Source organism: Apodemus sylvaticus, chromosome 3 (assembly GCF_947179515.1).
Source record: "Apodemus sylvaticus chromosome 3, mApoSyl1.1, whole genome shotgun sequence".
NCBI lineage: Eukaryota > Metazoa > Chordata > Mammalia > Rodentia > Muridae > Apodemus > Apodemus sylvaticus.
The window spans coordinates 156,745,300-156,764,328 of record NC_067474.1 but is presented as its reverse complement, the minus strand read 5'-3'; the positions used below and the strand labels follow the sequence as shown (position 1 = coordinate 156,764,328).

At 43.3% G+C, this 19,029-nt stretch overlaps 1 protein-coding gene across 7 annotated transcripts in view; it reads left to right on the top strand.

The window, feature by feature from the left end:
• Positions 1 to 19,029, top strand: part of Prdm2 (PR/SET domain 2) — a 103,499-nt gene that overhangs the window by 32,413 nt on the left and 52,057 nt on the right. For 6 of the 7 annotated variants that reach the window (XM_052177979.1, XM_052177983.1, XM_052177978.1 and 3 more), the window contains 3 exons: positions 590 to 693; positions 9,870 to 10,022; positions 16,182 to 16,308. In XM_052177979.1, coding sequence (XP_052033939.1) covers positions 590 to 693; positions 9,870 to 10,022; positions 16,182 to 16,308 — 384 coding nt within the window. Of the gene's footprint in view, positions 1 to 589; positions 694 to 9,869; positions 10,023 to 16,181; positions 16,309 to 16,588; positions 16,694 to 19,029 lie in introns of those variants that run through there. The other variant, XM_052177984.1, reaches the window with a different exon arrangement.

Below are 19,029 nucleotides of genomic sequence, written 5' to 3'. Positions count from 1 at the left end.
AACAGGAGATAGAATTAATCCTAGGGACAGTGTCGTTAGCATGTATGCTCACTCCAGATGATCAAAACTTCTCATGAACTGTGGTTTATAAAGCCAATGAGTGGAAACTATGTTTCCACTGTAATTAGGCAAATCATCTTCAAAAGTGTTTATTTATAAAACCCAAGTCCTAACTATTATAAGAGCATTATAAGAACAACTTTTGTTATAGTAAGGACAGTTGGAGGTCTGTAGAAAGATAGAATGAAGAATTTGAATGTTCATAGTTTTATTCCATTCATATTTTCTCTTATGCTAATTTTCAGGTGTTTATGATTGTACTACATTTTACATATGAAAATGCAAATTTTTAAAAAAGTTGTAATCAATGCAGATTCTTTATAGACTATTCAGAAGATATCAAGGGGCATAAAGAAGGAATCTCAGAATCCCCTAGAGGACTTTATTTGGTTTGGTTGAACTTAATACAGTTGCTTTGCTGTTAAGCAACCTAGCTTTTTACTTATTTTGTAAAACATGAATGACATTAATGTTTTCCGTATTTAAAATAACCACATTACATTATAAAAATACTGGTTTTATTTTCTAGGTGTCTGGGCCACTAAGCCGATTTTAAAAGGGAAAAAGTTTGGACCATTTGTTGGTGATAAGAAGAAGAGATCCCAGGTTAGGAATAATGTGTACATGTGGGAGGTAAGAGAGTTTCAAGCATTTTAAAGAGCCCACTCCCTGTTCTTACAGGATCTGATGTGTTAAAGTTAAAACAATAATTTAAATATGTTCTTTAAAAGTTAAATACTTTCATTAAAGAGAAAATGACTTTCCTGAGTAGACTTGTTTGCATGTGTGTGTGGTTTGAAGCTGATCCATTGTCCTTAATGGTAAATGGCACCTCTGTGTTTTGTATTCTTTGACCTTGACTTCCTGTGTCGTTTATGAATGACACAGATACCCCATAAAATATACTCCAAGGGCTGCAAAGAACAGTATTGGATTCCTTTCTGCATGTCAGAAAATAGTTTCCGTGCCCCCAGGATACTCAGAGGGATACACATAGCACGTGACATACTTACATTGAACTTTTAATTTTACCAAAGGATTTTCTTCTATTTCATATATTTTCAACAACCCTGGAGGACAAAGGAGGGAAGTGGCAGCCTTTTATAGAAGCTTTCAGTAAAGGAGGAGCAGCAGCCTTTGCTATCCAGGGCCAGGCCTGAGTTGGGCAATGTAGTCGGAGCCACACAAATGTCCTGGGAACAGTAGGACAGTTACACATGGGCCAGATTCTGCTTCTGCACTAGTTTTCTGACTTATGTGCTGTGAAGCCTTTCATTTAAAGAGTGGGGGACTGAACACATTCCATTAGGGTACTTGTGTTCTTGGGTTTTGCATGGGATCCTTAGGGCAGTGCCTTGGGAAGCACCTCAGGGATGACTCCTTTCCAAGTCCTTTCCAAGTGAGAAGGAATCATATCTGTTTCATACTTGTTGACATATAAAAGCCTGACAGTGAAATGTGTGGGCAAATACCTCCCAGGAATCTCAGGGCATTTGGGGGGAGGTTGGGGGGTTGGGTGGGGGGATGGGGGGATGAGAGTTGGGGGTGGGAGGGGGGTTCTTAAGGCTGTAAAGGTTATAGCTTGATCTGAGAGTTTCATCATTTTGTATTTCTTTCTTATGAGTCAGTTGTGTGTGATAGTATCCGACTGCAAACCCTGGGGGGCTTTGGGAAACAAGAATCCACCACAAGGATCAGGACTGTTTGGAAGTGGAAGAGCTTTGTAATTGTAGAAAGATGGCCTGGTCACAAAAAGTCTTCATTACAAAAGATAATACTTTTAGTATTATTAAAAATGTGTTGTCTGTACAATATTGCTTTCAAAGCACCTTATTAATTAAAAAATTTCTCGAAAGAAGCTAACAGGCATGCTTGACCTGGTTAGTGATCAAAGTGAGGACTGTCAGGGAATCGCATGCTTGTTTACTGTCTCTGTGTATGTGTGTAGGGCCGAGGAGCACAGATGTCGTCACTGCCGGGTAACAGTTTGATACTGGACATGCTGTGGAAACCCAAGTCTTAGGAGAATTGTCACCTGCATTCAAATTCATGTATAGTATGCTCAAAATTGTGATTTGCAAGTGAGAACTACTAGGGACTCATTTTCCTCTACGCATAACATTCTGGTGCTAATCATTTAAGATTCTTTGCATATTAGGCTTCAGTTGGTAACTCATCATGAAAGTATTTCTTCACTACTACTACTACTACTACTACTACTACTACTACTACTACTACTTCTTCTTCTTCTTCTTCTTCTTCTTCTTCTTCTTCTTCTCTTCTTTTTTTTGGACAGGGTTTCTCTGTGTAGCCCTGGCTGTCCTGGAACTCACTCTGTAGACCAGGCTGGCCTCGAACTCAGAAATCTGCCTGCCTCTGCCTCCTAAGCACTGGGATTAAAGGCGTGTACCACCACCGCCCTGCTGAAAGTATTACTTCTTTGTAGTCAGGTTCAAGTTTACATCTTACAAGGAAGAAAAGTCAGAATCTCACTTAGTTCTCACATCTGAAAGGTCGGTTTTTTAAGAAGTGTTAAAATAGGGTATAGATGACATAGGAATATAGTATATACATGCGTATGGCAAAGTATCAGGAATGGTAATTATAATGCACATACTTGTTATAAGTAATTTGAAAAAGTCAAATATTTCCTATTAATGTATTGGTCTTATCCCAGACTTGTATGAGAAGTCTCTTCCTAGTGTCATAGGAAGAGTTTATCATCAGAACTGTGTCTTGGTGATTGTTCTTCCACCAGCGCCCCTGAGACCTGCCTAAAATACCTCAGCTGTGCGATCTGACATCCCAGCTAGTAGACCGTCATGTGCTCACCTAAGACAAAGTGTCCCCTGGCCTTTCCTGAGCCCTTGACTGCTGGCTCCTTAAGTCCTCCAAGGTTTCACTGAAAGCATTCACATTCCTCTTTATCCAGAGAAAGATGAAGACTGCTCAGGGTGAGTGCCTGGAGCAGGCTCTCTAGAGAGAGGAGAGCGTGCTTTGATCTGCTTTAGGTGGGACTGTCTGTAACACTTCTTTGACCATCCTAGTGTGTTGAGCAATATCAGAATTTTGAAACCATCCCTGATACAAAGTTCTCCCTCCCTTCTAAAGGCAGAGCCTTGCTTTGTAGCCTAGGTTGACTTTGAATTAGGATCCTTTTACTTCTACTGCCCATGCACTAGAATTTCAGGCACGGGCCACTCTTATGCCTGGAGCTGATAAAAAGCCTTTCAAGTTCTGGGCTCGTGTGGTTGCTAATAAACAGATTTTTAAAAAAAAAATTTCTGAGTAAGATTTATTCTAATAATCCTTTAAGGATAGATTGCTTTATTTTGCTTTTATTGCTTTGAAACAGAGCCTTGGTTGTAAATGAGCCACAAATTCAAACTCTTCCCGCCTTAGCCTCCTGAGTGCTGATAGTACAGGCACATACCACTATTCTAGCGCCTAATTAGATTTAGTTATAGAACAGTGTTAGGTTCAGAGAAAAATTGATTGGATACTTCTGTTTCAGTTTGTTTGATTCTGCTGTGATAGAGTACCTGGGGAATGTGCTCATCATGAAGGCTGAGAGGCCCAAGAACAGAGAGCCCCGTGTATCTGATGAGAGCTTCTTAATCTATCACAGCATGGTGGAAAGCATTACAGATCAAGACAGAGCCCGAGAGGAAAGCTGTAGCTTGACCCGTTTATAACCTGTATCTTCCATCCACAGAGCCAGAGCTGCCACAACCCGAATACTGCATTACACCAAGTCTCTACACAGTACATGCATTTGGAAGCCATTTCTACCCAGTTTACCTGCATACCCACAGGTTTTCCACCAATCAGTATCTCTGGTATTCAGTTTATAATCCCTTCTTCATAATGTGTATACCTGGCCCAAATATAAGCCTTAAAAATTTAAACAGTGCTTGCAAGGTGCCTCACCGGGTGAAGGTGCTGACCAAGCCTGATGACCTGAACTGAGTTCTGTCACTGAGCCCACATGGTGGAAGGAGACCCCGCCCCTCACACACACACACACACACACACACACACACACACACACAGTGTAATTAGAAAACAAAAAAGAAAACTATGTGCTTACCATAAACTGTAATAGTATGAGAGTATATAAAAAACATTCACCAAAAGTTAAAGTTCACTTAAAGTCCTAGCACCCAGGCATCTCTGGGAACATTCTTTTAACTCTACATTTAGAATTAACTCTACATTTAGAATTAACTCTACATTTAGAATTTACTAAGCTAGTGAGGAATTGCTTTGGTCAGAATCTCATGTAGTGCAGGCTATCTTTTCTTTGCCTTGTATGTCTTCTCCTGTCTTGTGTCTTCAACACTAGTACCCATTCCCACACCATGTGTAGGAGTGCAGCATGCTTTTTTCTACCTATGTTCCAGGGCTGTGTCAGATACTTCGTGTTTGCCCTTTTTTTTTTTTTTGGTGGCTGCTCATAACTCTGCCATCCATGATTTACCTTCTGTTGAACATTTAACTGGCTTTAATCTTTTGCTGAGTATGTACAGTTCTTCTAAGAACAAACTCACTATGCATGCAATATTTTGACATGTCTGATATTTTCCTTAAGATACATTCCTAGAAGTGTAAATGTTAAATCAAAAGTTATGTAAGCTTCTGTACATTTTTGATCAGTTTTGCCCAAAAGCCCTTAGAAAGATTTATAAGACAAATGAGAGTATTTTACCCCCTCAGCCTTTGAAACTTAGTATCGCTTATCTTTTTAATAGCCTTTTAAAAATCTATTCTTTTATGTGAACGACTACTACTTCTATTGCAGTTTCATCATCTTGGCAATAAATTCTAGTCTAGAGGACAGAGGGAACTGCTTATCAGTTGAAATCGATACAGAAATGATCACTGCATAGAGAAGTTGCTTATACAGTTTTTTAAAAGAGCAAAGCCCTTTTTAAATTAGTTAGCATTGTGAATAAATATTAGTGTGTGAGCTCAAAAGATAGTGCTTGCTGTGTCAGTCAGTTCTGCAGAGCCTGGCTTCACAATGCTAGTCATGCTCCTGCCATTGTCCAGCTGGAGGAAAGAGAGTCTCTACATCCAGCTTAAACCCTGTGTTTTAAAGCTCCAAAACTAAGAAGCATCTTTATATTTTTAAACATTGTGGCACATGAAGATACCATGAAATTCAAATTTCAGTTAATGAGGAAAGTTTTATTGGTACACAGCCATATCCATTTGTTGTCTGTGGAGCTGAACACGTTCTGTATGGCCAAAAGTACTTTTATAAGTACTTTTGCTTACTATGCATGAATTTTAATAAGTGGCAGTGTTTTGCTTACATGTGTGCCTGCAGAGGCCAGGAGAGGGTGTCAGATCTCCTGAAACTGGTGTTACAGGCAGTTGTGAGTCACTGTGTGGGTGCTAGGAACTGAACCTGGGTACTCTGGAAGAGCTATTTAACTCCCGGGCCATATTTCCTGTCCTCCCAAATTCTTTCACATTAGTCTATGGAAAGTTTGCTGTGTCTTGGCTGTGTGGGGAACAAGCCAGAGGAGTGAATGTGGAGGTGTCTGGTGTTTCTGGTTTACCCAGTAGGGTACAGCAGTATGCAGAACTTCATACTTGTTGAATGGTTGTCATAGTAACAGCAGAGCCAGGTAGATTAACATCTTAGTATGGCTCATTTTTATCCCTGGGGAATTTATTTATTCACCCATTTAATGTCTCTTCATTAGGCCCTTTCTTTCTTCCTTCCTTCCTTCCTTCCTTCCTTCCTTCCTTCCTTCCTTCCTTCCTTCCTTCCTTCCTTCCTTCCTTTCTTTCTACCTTTTTCTCTTTCTTTCTCTCTCTCTCTCTCTCTCTCTCTCTCTCTCTCTCTCTCTCTCTCTCTCTCTCTTTTCTTTCTTTCTTGAGACAGGGTTTCTCTGTGTAGCCCTGGCTGCCCTGGAACTCACTCTGTAGACCAGGCTGGCCTCGAACTCAGAAATCCTCCTGCCTCTGCCTCCCAGGTGCTGGGATTAAAGGCGAGCGCCATCACCGCCTGGCTCATTAGGCCTTTTCTGTACATTTTGCAGCGTTGATCTTGGCAGAGAAACATGTGCTTGTCTCCTGGCTTCATGTCATGGAGGTGACTGGTCCGGAGTAAGAGACTCATCCAGATGATGTCTGGGTTCCTTGTAGCTCCTTGAGGACGTCAAGCTGTTATACCGGAGTCAACCAAACCAAGCCTCTGTGGTGCCGTCACTACTCTTCCAATAGCAAAGATCATAGAGTATTTTATAATGTAGACCCTTGTGTATCATCATCACTAAGACGGGATGCCAAAGATGGGTTGTCTGAAGTTGGCTCACAGTTTTATGAGTAACCAACCTCAACTGGGCAGTCCTGTAGGCTGGGTCTGTGGTAACAGTGACGCATCCTGGCAGGAGCCATGTAGGAACCAAAGACTTCTATCTCAGACTGGAGCAGAAACAGAGGGCTAGGCAGGTCCTACAGTACCTTCTGAGGGTGTGGTGCCAATGGCCTCAGGACCTTCCTCCCACCAGGCGCACATCTTGAAGGTCCAGTACTCCTCAGTAGCGCCTGCTTGAGGACTGTGACTGTACATAGAACTCTTTGATTCTCACCCAGACCTGCATGCCAGGAAAGGATGCATGCCAAGTGGGCATGTGTGCTGCACTTTGAATTTAGATTATTTCAGAACTATTTTAAAATGACTGGATTACATAGAATTAAAATTAGGTTATAGGACATTCATGCCATGCTTGAAGAAGAATTACTACCTCATTTGTTCAGTGAGAAACAGGAAAGGAGCAGGGTTTCCTTAATCCTAACCTGGAGGGATCAGGAATGGGAGAAAGGTCTGTCCTTTTGTGTGGTGCTTCTGGAGGTGACACATGGGTGACCTGCTGGACAAGCACTTTACTATGGCCATCAGAAGAAGGATCTAGAAGGAGTGTTCGTAGTTAAGGGCTTTCCTTCCCTGTTCCCTGCCCGTATGTCTGTTTCATTTTGATGTAAGGAATAAATGAGAGGATCACGTTTTTGAGTCCGGGCTGTGATTTTCTTTCTTTTCTTTTCTTCTTCTTCTTTTTTTTTTTTAATATTTTTATTTTCTATATTCTTTGTTTACATCCAAACTGGCTGTGATTTTCAGTGGCTTGATTATTCTCCTAAACTGCCCATGTGCTCTGCTTCCTCATTTTCAAAAGGGACTTCATAGCGTTTCCTAGGGGCTGGAGAGGTGGTGGGGGTTAAGAGCTCACAGTACTGTTGCAGAGACCTAGACTCTGTCCCTGTAACTCCAGCTCCAGGGATCAGACACTAGCTTCCTTGGGCATGTGCACACCCACACCTTCCCCATAGACGGAAACACATACAAATATATTTTAAAAATTAAAATATCAAAACCATACTATTTATAGGTTACTTTGTAGATGTTATAAATCATGTTCTCACCCTCATTCCTCACTAACAAGCTAAAACTCAATATAAATAAGAACACTTCACACTTTAATTTTTAATTTAGATTTTAACTTTTTAATTTTAATTTTTTTTTTTTTTAAAGATATGGTCTATGTAGCTCTGGCTGGCCTGGAACTCATTATGTAGCCCAGGCTGGTCTTTAATTAACAGAGATCTGCCTGCTTCCACCTCCCAAATGCTGACTGTTGTACACCACCGAGCCCAGCTGTTTTTTTGTTGCTGCTGTTGTTGCTGCTGCTGTTTTGGGTTTTTTTGTTTTTTTGTTTTGTTGTTGTTTTACAGTGTAAAACAACAGGGAAATCACAGCATGGTTTCCCTGGGCATGTAGACCTTCAGGATAGCTCTGCCTTTTCCCTACCCCCACCTCAGTGTAATTGTATTCCAGTGGAGGAAAGGCAGAAGGTTAAGATAAACAGAAGAAAAAAATTACTGAATTATTATTTTCTCTTCATATATTCTTTTATATTTTTACATTTAGGCTAAAAATAAATAATTCATTTTTTTCAACCAGTGGTTTTACTTAACATTGTGTGATTTTGTGTGCGTTTGGATAGGCTCACTACAGAGTGAGATCCTCTCTCAGAAAACAAAACTGAAACTGAAACAAGCCCCCCAGTAAAACACACCCCTCCTAAATCCCCTCTGACATATTCATCTTTTTCTATGGAACTTTTTTCTTTATAGACATCATTGTGCCTTAGAAGCTGCCTCATTTCCTACTGAGATACAATGAGATATGCATAAAGAATTTACTCAGCTGGATCATTGTCATTTTTCCAAAGATTTGTCTTGACTTAAGAGCCAGGAAGTTCCAGCAGAGCCTGAGTAGTTGTCACAGTGGCTGGATAGTCAGTTCTCTGCCTTCTATTCTGTGTGTTCCTGGCTCGGGCTACTGTCTCTGTAGTCCCATTGATACCTGTCAATGCTGCCAGTGTGTGGGTGGTGATCCAGTGAGACCCAGGTGTCTACCAATATACATTAAAATTAAAAGAAAGCAAGAAAGAGACTATCTCTGAGACTGGGGCAAAGTAGTAACAATACCCAGGTGAGCCAGTGGGCTAACCAGAGGATTGATTGCAACGCTCGTGTGTCCTCATTCTCTCCACTTCCCAGCAAATGGGACTATAGTAGCATCATAGCTCTTAAACACTGGAAAGCAGCTTTTATTGTTTGGTGTATTATGTTTAACATTCTTTGATTTGGCGAGAGAAAGAGAGAGAGGGAGGGAGGGAAGGAGGGAGGCAGAGACAGAGGCAGAGACAGAGACAGACAGAAATTGTGTATCTGTCTGTCTGTTTACTCTGTAAGAGCTGAGGGAGGCTTGGGTGCTGGTGGGAAGAGAAGAAGCCTCAGGGGCCCAGACTTGCTCAGGAAGTCAGCATCCCAGCCATCAGCTGAGAGCAGGACATAATGAAAGGTGATGCATGTTGTGAGAGAGGAAAGAAGGAGTAAATGGAAGGAGTCAAGGTGTGTGTGTGTGTGTGTGTGTGTGTGTGTGAGAGAGAGAGAGAGAGAGAGAGAGAGAGAGAGAGAGAGAGAGAGAGAGAGAGAGTGAATGAATCAATCAGTCCTTTCTTCCTAAAAAGAATGACTCTTTGTACTTCTGGTTCAACTTAGTTAGGTGTTTTGCAGTCTGGTTGTGGGGAATGAACGTATATGTGTGCACACATAAACGTCAGACTACTTGCAGAGTCGATGTTCTTTCACATGAAGGCATGACCAGCTAAGAGCTTGTCGGCAGCCTCTCAGAGGAGGAGCTGCACAAGCATGGATGTTCAGAGACGCTTCCTGCTAGAGCGCATCCCATGTCCTGGCTCTTCTGTTATTTCTCTGCAGTCTAGAACTTTCCAAACATGTTTGCTGAACCTTAGTTCTGGCACATATGCCTGATGGTGTAGGTGTTAAGGGACAGAGAAGTTTACAAAACAGTTATACCTTGTCACCCACATGATTAATTGACATGTGTTCATTTTCTGACATCCCTGTAAATCATGCTGGAAAGAGACCATGGAACTGCGTACTCAGCAGTGCAAGCCTAGGGTGGACCAACAGAATATCTTAGAAGGCATGTTGCTAAGTCACATTTGAGAATGTAGTTGTTACCTATTTTCACGCATATGACCTTCAGTTCCTCATATGGTGGCGGGAGGTGGGATGGGGAACCAAGCCTAAAGAAAGACTAAGATTTTACAGCTTCTGTTTTCTGCTTGTATTTTTCTATATTGCTTCTTTGAAGTGCTTTTAGAGTGCTTATAGATAATGAAAAGAGCTGCTTAGGAAGTTGAAGATGAAACTGTTTGCAGTCATTCCTATCCTAATACAAGCTTGTTCTTCCCCATCCCTAGGTGTACTATCCAAATTTGGGGTGGATGTGCATTGATGCCACCGATCCGGAGAAGGGCAACTGGCTCCGCTATGTGAACTGGGCTTGCTCAGGAGAAGAACAGAATTTATTTCCGCTAGAAATCAACAGAGCCATTTACTATAAAACCTTAAAGGTAACAGCGTTAGTGTTAGTCTACTCCTGGTTACTTTCCATGCGTTCTCTAAATGCAGTCTGATTGTAACTGAAAAGAACAACTTCGCTGGCCTAAAATGGATTGTGTTTGAAGTGGTTCATACACCTAAAGCTCTATGTTAAATACATGGCTCATGAGGCCTTGCATATGTTGGAGACTAGAGCATGAAGACTGTGTTGAGTAATTACAGACTGTGTCTTTCTTCATACTATTGATTATTTGTGACATCTGCAACCCTTCTCTTCCTCTGATGCAGATGCACAGGGAAACTGTCTGGCAGGTTTAGCCCACCGTGAGTCGCTTTCAGTACCATGGTAGTACCTGTTAACACAAAGCACATTCACAGTGTTCAGAGTTCTCGAAGTCTTGGATTAGCTTTTCCTTTCCTTTGATTATATTCGGGATAGAATTTGAGATATAGTTCTTCTTCCTATCAAAATATTTCTTGGGAAAATTGGTTGCAGAGATGATGAGGACCGTTCTCAGAGCTGGTGATAAAGGTACCCAGTGCATTTGGGACCTTCCTACTAGGATGCTTTTCCTGTTAGCATGTTTCTGGGGTGAGCAAGATTTTGGCTCCCTCTGCTTTTCACTGGTCATGTTTCTGTAGCAGACAGATCTACATTCCATGTATGGAATGTTCTAGAATGGAATCTTGGGGCTGGAAAGATAGATGATGGTTGCCTCTTTTGGAGTAGATACCTCTGTCTAAATTGCTGCAACAAACAAATAGCTCTTCATTCACTTGGTTCCACTGTATATGTTTCAAGTTGGGGGAAAGTCTATAGTTGTTTTTCTTTTTTCTTTTTAATCTTCACAGAGTTGGAAACTCTTGAGCATTTCAGGCAGTGTCCTGAGGTCATAGGTGTGAAGGCATAAGGCCTTCTCTAAGTTGTTAGTGTGTAGCTATTAAATGTTCTCCAATTGTATGTTTCTAGCTTTGCCACTGTGACATGTTTATACCTAAACTTGGCTTCTAGGCCCTGCAGGATTTGGATTTTTTTCCCCATGTTCATTCTTAAGCTGCCCAAAACAGGTTTCCCATTTCTTTCTGCTGAATTGTAGCCACAGCTATTCTAGTAGACCCGCTGCCTGGTTCCAAAGGGCACTAAGGATTCCCAAATGTTGTTTCCCAAATACATCACAAGCAGGAGATATAACTGGTTCTGATGGCAAGGTAGAATCCTGATGGAGACAACATGGTTGTGAGATAGGCAGTGTAAACTAGGGATGGAGACAGCTGTGTAAAGTAAAGTAAGGGTAGAGATAGCTGTATAGGTCAAACATTCCTTACTTGCACTGTTGAGTATCAGAGTGTTTTGGATTTTAAACATCTGCATGTACTTAGTTCTTCAGAATGGGACCCACCTCTACATACAGAATCGACTTGTGTCTCAGACACATCTGCGACAAGTGAGCACACGGGAGCTTCCTGCAGGGCTCTGTTGTTCTGGTTTTGATTGTGGGGCTATGCCACCACATATAACTTTGAAATTTTGGAGTGTTTCTGGCTTCAGATGTTTGTATTGGAAGTAGATGTTTAACATAAAAAAATGAATTCATAAAGTTGATGTAAAAAGCAGACAGTCTGCTGTGGTTGATATGGGGTATTAACTACTCCAAGTGGGAGCGAAAGAGCTGTACTGGCAGGGCATAGTGCTGATCTTTGTATACCTGAAGGCCTGACCTTTGGCAGTTGTTCCAGTATGGTTGAGACCTTTTGGGTCCCTTGGTTGTGATCTGCTGTGCTCCCCAGGACTCAGCATTCCTGAGGTAGGCTTTGTAAATGAGTTGCAAGGAATGGCTCTGGACTCTTCTTCAGTTTATTGCAAGAAATCTTGAAAATGCTAAGGAGTACAAAATAAAAATACTGTTTTTCCTTTTTGTATGAGAGTGTCTTTTAGCATGTGACTCCATAGCATAGCAATGTCTCAGCCACTGACAGTGTTGAAAACTGCTCAGTCCAGAACAGACTAGGCAGGCTCCCCTTCAGGACTTCACCAGTCTACCAACAGTTAAGTGGTGATTTTATTTGATTTGCAGTATATACAGGTTCTAGGTTGTGTTATTTAACAAAGACTAACTTAAATGGATATAAGTGTTCTTCTGAATGTGGAGTTTGTATTTATTTCTGCCCTCTCCATCTTTGGTGTCGAGGCTCAAACCCAGGGCACTGAGCTTCACCCCTATCTCTGTGCAGATGTTTAGCTCATCTCTTTGTGAAATAAAGCTATCTCTGTCCCAAGAGCAGTGAAAAGGAAACTAGGAGCTAGGTGCAGGGCTCTTGCTCTTAGCAGCCTGGGTGCCTCCTGCTGACTTCTGGCCGGTGTTCTGGCTGTGCTGGGATGGAAACCACCATGGTAAGTATACATTGGTCCTCATCCCCCTCTACGTTTAAACTTCGCTTGGATTTTATATTTTCCAGAGTCCTAATCATTTCAGATAGTGTTTAATAATACCATAAAAAGAGAACCAAACTAAAATTTATATGACCTTAAAAAAATTTTAATTTTGGAAGACAAACCAGAGTGCCAAAAGGTGTTGTGATAGCCATCTTAGCTCATTAATAGATTGTCAAGGTAGGGGTTTGGTTAAGTTTAGCTGATTTAAGAAAGGCTATGAGATGTTGGTTCAAAAACAGTAAAGTGGCAGGTTTTAGCTGGTTTTGGAGGAACAAAGTAAATGGGCTGGTTCTTTTTTTTCTTTTTAAAGATTTATTTATTTTATGTATATGTGTACACTGTAGCTGTCTTCAGACACATCAGAAGAGGGCATCAGATCCCATTACAGATGGTTGTGAGCCACTATATGGCTGCTGGGAATTGAACTCAGGAAAGAACAGCCAGTGCTCTTAACCACTGAGCCATCTCTCCAGCCCGGATTCTTCCCCCCCCCCCCTCCCGCCAGACAGCGATTCTCTGTATAGCCCTGGCTGTCCTGGAACTCACTTTGTAGACCAGGCTGGCCTGGAACTCAGAAATCTGCCTGCCCTCCCCCCCCCCCCCCCCCCCCATGTGCTGGGATTAAAGGCGTGTGCCACCACCGCCTGGCTGGTTCTTTTATTTTAAACAGCTTGAATATTTTGAAATAATGAGAGTTCTGTAGACAGTGTAACAAAGTCATGCTTACTGTCTGTCTTAGGGTTTTACTGCTGTGAACAGACACCAAAGCAACTCATATAAGGACAACATTTAATTGGGACTGGCTTACAGGTTCAGAGGTTTAGTCTGTTATCAAGGCAGGAATATGGCAGCGTCCAGTTGGCATAGTGCAGGAGAAGCTGAGAGTTCTACATCTTCATCTGAAGGCTTTTTCCAGGCAGCTAGGATGAGGGTCTTATAGCCCACATCCACAGTGACACACCTATTTCACAGGGCCACACCTTCTAATAGTGCCACTCCCTAGGCTGTGCAAACACAACAAACCATCACATTCCACTCCCTGGCCCTTATTTATAGGGTCAAACATATGAGTCTGTGGGGGCCATACCTAAACATAGCACAATGCAAAATACACTTAGTCCAATTTCAAAAGTCCCCATAGTCTATAGTAGTCTCAACAATGTTAAAGGTTCAAAGTTTAAAGTCTCTTCAGACATTCATCCAGTCACTTAACTGTAATCCCTAAAGCAAGACAGGAAACCAGCTGGGCAAACTCCAAACTCTGCATCTTCAGGGCTGATGTCAAAGCAGTCTTCAAATCCCCAACTCCTTTTTTATCTTTGTTGACTGTAACTAACTTCTTTTTCCTGGGCTGCTTACACTCCCTGTTAGCAGCTTTCCTCAACAGATAGCCCAGGGCTCTGGCATCTCAAAAATCTTGGAAGCTGGGGGTGGGGGTGAGGGGGGTGAGGGTGGTGGTGGCGTACACCTTTAATCCCAGCACTTGGGAGGCAGAGGCAAGCGGATTTCTGAGTTTGAGGCCAGCCTGGTCTACAGAGTGAGTTCCAGGACAGCCAGGGCTATACAGAGAAACCCTGTCTTGAAAAAAAAAAATCTTTGGGTCTCTAAGGCAACTTCAGTGTTACAGCTTCTTGTTTCAATGTCTGGGATCCATACATAATCTTCTGGATTTTTCCAAAGGGCTGGTGTCACTTGTCTAGCTCTGCCCTCTGAAGCACTCTAAGCTCAGGTTGATCCACTCCACTGCTGCTGCTGTTCTTGGTGATCCCATGGTACTGAGATCTCCAATACACTTGGGGTCTTCTGCTGTAACCAGGCTTCACCAGTAGCCTTTCATAGGCTCTCCTCATGGTGCCAAGCCTCAACTCCTTGCATGACCCCCTTCAGTCCTGGGCCATCAGCTGCTACTAAGGCTATACCTTCACCATGGCCTTCCCTGGCCTCTCACAGTGCCCAGCCTTAGCTGCTCTTCATGAGCCCTTCATGCCTTCAAAACCAGTGCCACTTGGGTGACTCTTATACATTACCAAGTCCAGCTGCAGCATGAGGTACAACCTTGGCTATTTTCTAGAACATAGCTTCTATGTGCTCTCAGAAATACTTCCCAGAGGATTTCCCAGAAGACCAAAGATGCTGGTCTCTCTCTCTTTTTTGTTTTTTGTTTTCTGTATTTTTTGTTTTGTTTCTTGAATTTTTTTTTTTTTTTTTTTTTTTTTTTTTTTGAGATAGGGTTTCTCTGTGTAGCCCTGGCTGTCCTGGAACTCACTCTGTAGACCAGGCTGTCCTGGAACTCAAAAGTCTGCCTGCCTCTGCCTCCCAGAGTGCTGGGATCACACATGTACGCCACCACGCCCTGCCGGTCTCTTCTTAATCACCACTAATTTCTTAGCTCCAGCTAACCAGTTTCAATTGTCCCAGTATTCCTTTTTATTCTGGACTCTAAAGCCAGAGGCATGTGTCCAAAGCTCCTAAGTTCTGCTGCTTGCTAGAGCTGGAACATGGCCCCTTGTTCATGTTCTCTCTCTCTCTCTCTCTCTCTCTCTCTCTCTCTCTCTCTCTCTCTCTCTCTCTCTCTCTTAGTTTTTCAAGACAGGGTTTCTCTGTATAGCCCTGGCTGTCCTGGAACTCACTCTATAGACCAGGCTGGCCTTGAACTCAGAAATCCATCTGCCTCTGCCTCCCAAGTGCTGGGATTAAAGGCGTGCACCACCACTGCTGCCCAGCGGCTCCTTATTCTATTCCGTTACCACCAGCTTTCTGTTTTCCAGCTCCTTCACTGCCCTAGCTTGGCTGTCCTGGAATTGCTCAGTAGATAACTTTGAATTCTTCTGCGATCATCAGTGTCAGCTTGTGGGTTTAGATGGGTTTTTACTTGAACTTTCTGAACAGATGGGTCCCTGACAGTGGAAGACAGCTATGAGCTACCTTCCCAATTCTGCCTCACTTTTCTACTCAAAATATTTCTTCAGGATGTTTCAGGTGTATTTGTATGATGGTGTCAGGTGTGACCATGAAGAATTTAATATTTTAGGAGCATAATACATGGGAGGTATTCTTAGGGATTTCTGTAACTACAAGTTGTGATGTGTTTTCACAGGCCTGTGCTGCTTTGATGACTATGCATTGAGGATGCTAGGTTGGGCTCTGCCTGAGCTCAGAGCTTCTGTACTTAAATAGTGGTTGTGTACATGGATAAAGGTTCACCACGTTCCTGCTTAAGTTGTGCTTGGAATCAGAAACGTATGCTTCTAAATCCTCATGCCATTTGCTTCTTAATAGTCCTTTACATTGCTCATTCACTCGAATTTCATGGGCAAAATAGTCCCATGCTTTATTTTCTCTTTTACGTGGGTGACATGAGGCTTGGAGCTAGCTGTAAGAATCTGGTAATGGAGGTTGAGATTCACTGGCTCAGATCAGCCAGCCAGTGAATGCATTATTGTGAGCCTCAGTGACAGGCCTCCAGGTTGTCCTGCTTGTCCTACCTTGGCCCTGCCAGCCTAGGAATTTTCTGCTAGCTCTGGCCGCAGCTCCGCCTTCTACCCCGCCTGCGTCCTAGGGTCCGCCTTCTTCCAGCGCGCGCCCTGGCCCCGCCTCCCCTCCGCGCGTGCCCGCGGCGGCGGCGCCCTCCCGACAGCTGTTTGCGGTCGGCGCGCAGCTCTTGCCCGCTGCCGCGCCGCCCCCGCCAACAACCGGGTTTCTGATTGGTCTGTCCCTTGTCTCTTCTCTTCGGTAGCCAATCGCGCCTGGCGAGGAGCTCCTGGTCTGGTACAATGGGGAAGACAACCCCGAGATAGCAGCTGCGATTGAGGAAGAGCGAGCCAGCGCCCGGAGCAAGCGGAGCTCCCCGAAGAGCCGCAGAGGTAGGAGTCGCCGCCGCCGTTGGGCCCGGGCCGCACCCTCGCCGGCCTAAGGGTCGAGGTCCGGGCGTCACCCGTAGCGTCGCGGTGACCTTTTCCGGGCTCGGCCCGCTGTCTCCGCCCGGCCCGCTGCTGAATCACGGCAGTCCCGGCGCGTTCGGGCTGTTTGCGAACTTGTGCCTGAGCGCCCGCGCGGCGGGAAGTGCGCGTGCGGCCGCCGAGTGCGGGCCCGGCCCTGCTCCCGGAATAGGGCCGGCCGCGCGGCGAGGGAGGGCCGCCTGCGCCTTCCGGCCGGGCTGACAGCGCAGGACGCGGCAGAGGAGGGAGACGGGAAGGGAGAACCGGACCTGGGAGAGACAAAGATGGGGTGCACCGGGAGCCGAGGGAGGTATGCTGCCGCACAGAATGTGTTGGGCTTTGTGGAAGTTTAGGAGGCTTGCCGTGCCCTCAGTTCTGTGTTAAACGATGTTTTGAACAGAAGGTAGAGTGTAGTCGGTCACTCTTATAAAAGGGAGGGGATAATTTGTGGGTAGGAAAATAGTTTGGTTGACTATATCATATTTCCAGCTGGCATGCCGATACGTCGCTGGAATATTTTTTCGAAAAACTTTTAATGTGAATTTGGGGATCTTTTATTTGAGTCTGCTTTGAATTCAGGCCAAGGCACGATATGGTCGCTTTTAATAAGAACTTTGGTTTTTGTGTTTTGCTTTGTTTTTTTGTTTTTTGATCTTCCCTTTCTTAGATCTTAGTAAATCTGCACAAGCCTGTTCTTTTCCCAGGCATTGTAAAGTATTTTGTGGGAGTGAGGCTATAAATAAAAGCATAAACATGGTTTTGGAAAACTCTGAAGCCATGTTTGATGAGCTCATTGTGACTTTTCAATTCCATATTCGTTGCATTTCACAGCAACGTGAAATAGGCTCACCCAAGGAATGGCTGGTGGGTCGGTTTCTGAATACATTTTTCTGTTTATTGACTGTGATTTAGTTGTTGTTCTAGGTCAATAAATACTTTGAGTCTGGGTCAGATGATAAGAGTCCAGAAAATTCCAGCCCTCCCTCAGGTATTTTAACTCTGCATTGAGATTTTGTTGGGCCGAGGCTCAGCATTTTGTTTCCACGCCATTATTTGTCTTGTTTCTGTACTTAATGTGTATTTCGTTTGTAAGCAAGAGTCATGCTACCAGCCTTCTTAGAGAAGGTATGACTTGTGGAGGCTGAACATTAATTCTGACAGTCAGATCTGTAATTTGACGACAGTCTTACTTTGCTTTGTGTGAACTTTGGTGTATGTGTTCAGAACCTGTTTCATTATTCTTTTTATTTATTCCTTACTGTTTCATTCAATTCAGTGTGGAGGAAAAACCTGTTTTATTAGTGATATACACATGTACACATTTTGTGGCTAGATTGCTGGTTTTTATATTGTTTGGTACTTTGCTTTCTTTTTTCTGGTTTTTTTTCTGTTTTGTTTTTTTTTGTTTTGTTTTGTTTTGCTTTGTTCTTTTTTTGTTTTGTTTTGTTTTGGTTTGGTTTTTCGAGACAGGGTTTCTTTGCATAGCCCTGGCTGTCCTGGAACTCACTCTGTAGATCAGGCTGGCCTAGAACTCAGAAATCCGCCTGCCTCTGCCTCCCAAGTACTGGGATTAAAGGCATGTGCCACCTCTGCCCGGCTTGGTTTTGTTTTTTGAGTCAGGGTTTCTCTGTTCTTTCTGTCTTGGCACTCATCAGTAGACCAGGCTTGAACTTACAGAGATCCATTTGCCTCTGTTTCCAGAGTGCTGGGATTAAAAGCTGTAGACCACCACCACTTGGCAGTAATTCATATTTCTTTCTGCCCCATTATTTTGACAAAGTGTCTGAGCAGCAGGCAGCTCACTAAGCCCTTCTTGAGCTTTAATTAAAAGACTTGTGGAGTTCATTCTTAGAACATACAGCCTCTCTACTTTAGGCAGCTTACTTCAGAAGAGGCCTGTTTGCTCTCTGTGACCTTGACTTTGGAGAATTTAATGAATCAAACTTTTTTTTAATTATGGTGTGAAATCTAACTTAACAGCTTATGAGATCTGAAGGCAGAACTTTATTTTGTCAGTATGACTTTAGACATTTTAAATAATAGTATCAGAGAGAATCAAAGTAAATTGATTCAGAGACAGTGTGGACTATTTCTGAAAGCTAGATGTTGGGGACCTCCAGCTGTCTAATAGATTGCTGTGGGCCTAACCTCACACTGTTGAAACAGAGGGCTGTGCTCTTCCTAGTTCTAGACCTCAGCTCCTTTCATGGCAGCTGCTGTGCCTACATCTGTGTGTTGCCAAGAGGGACCTTTCAGAACTCATGAGATCCTTGGTGGATCATAAGGACTTGGATGTATTAGATAGTGAGAAGCCCTGGTTCCCATGTCTGTTACTGATCTACCTCCCATCTCTCTCTCTCTCTCTATATATATATATATATATATTTTTTTTTTTTTTTTTTTTTTTGAGACAGGGTTTCTCTGTGTAGCTCTGGCTGTCCTGGAACTCACTCTGTAGACCAGGCTGTCCTGGAACTCAGAAATCCTTCTGCCTCTGCCTCCCAAGTGCTGGGATTACAGGCATGCGCCACCACTGCCCGGCTTCTTTCTCTCATTAATGTTTGTTAAGCCCTGCCATGTGCCAGACTTTCTGGCCATTTATGCACTTCCTTGGGTAACAGAAAGGTACTTTCCTCCCCCCAGACT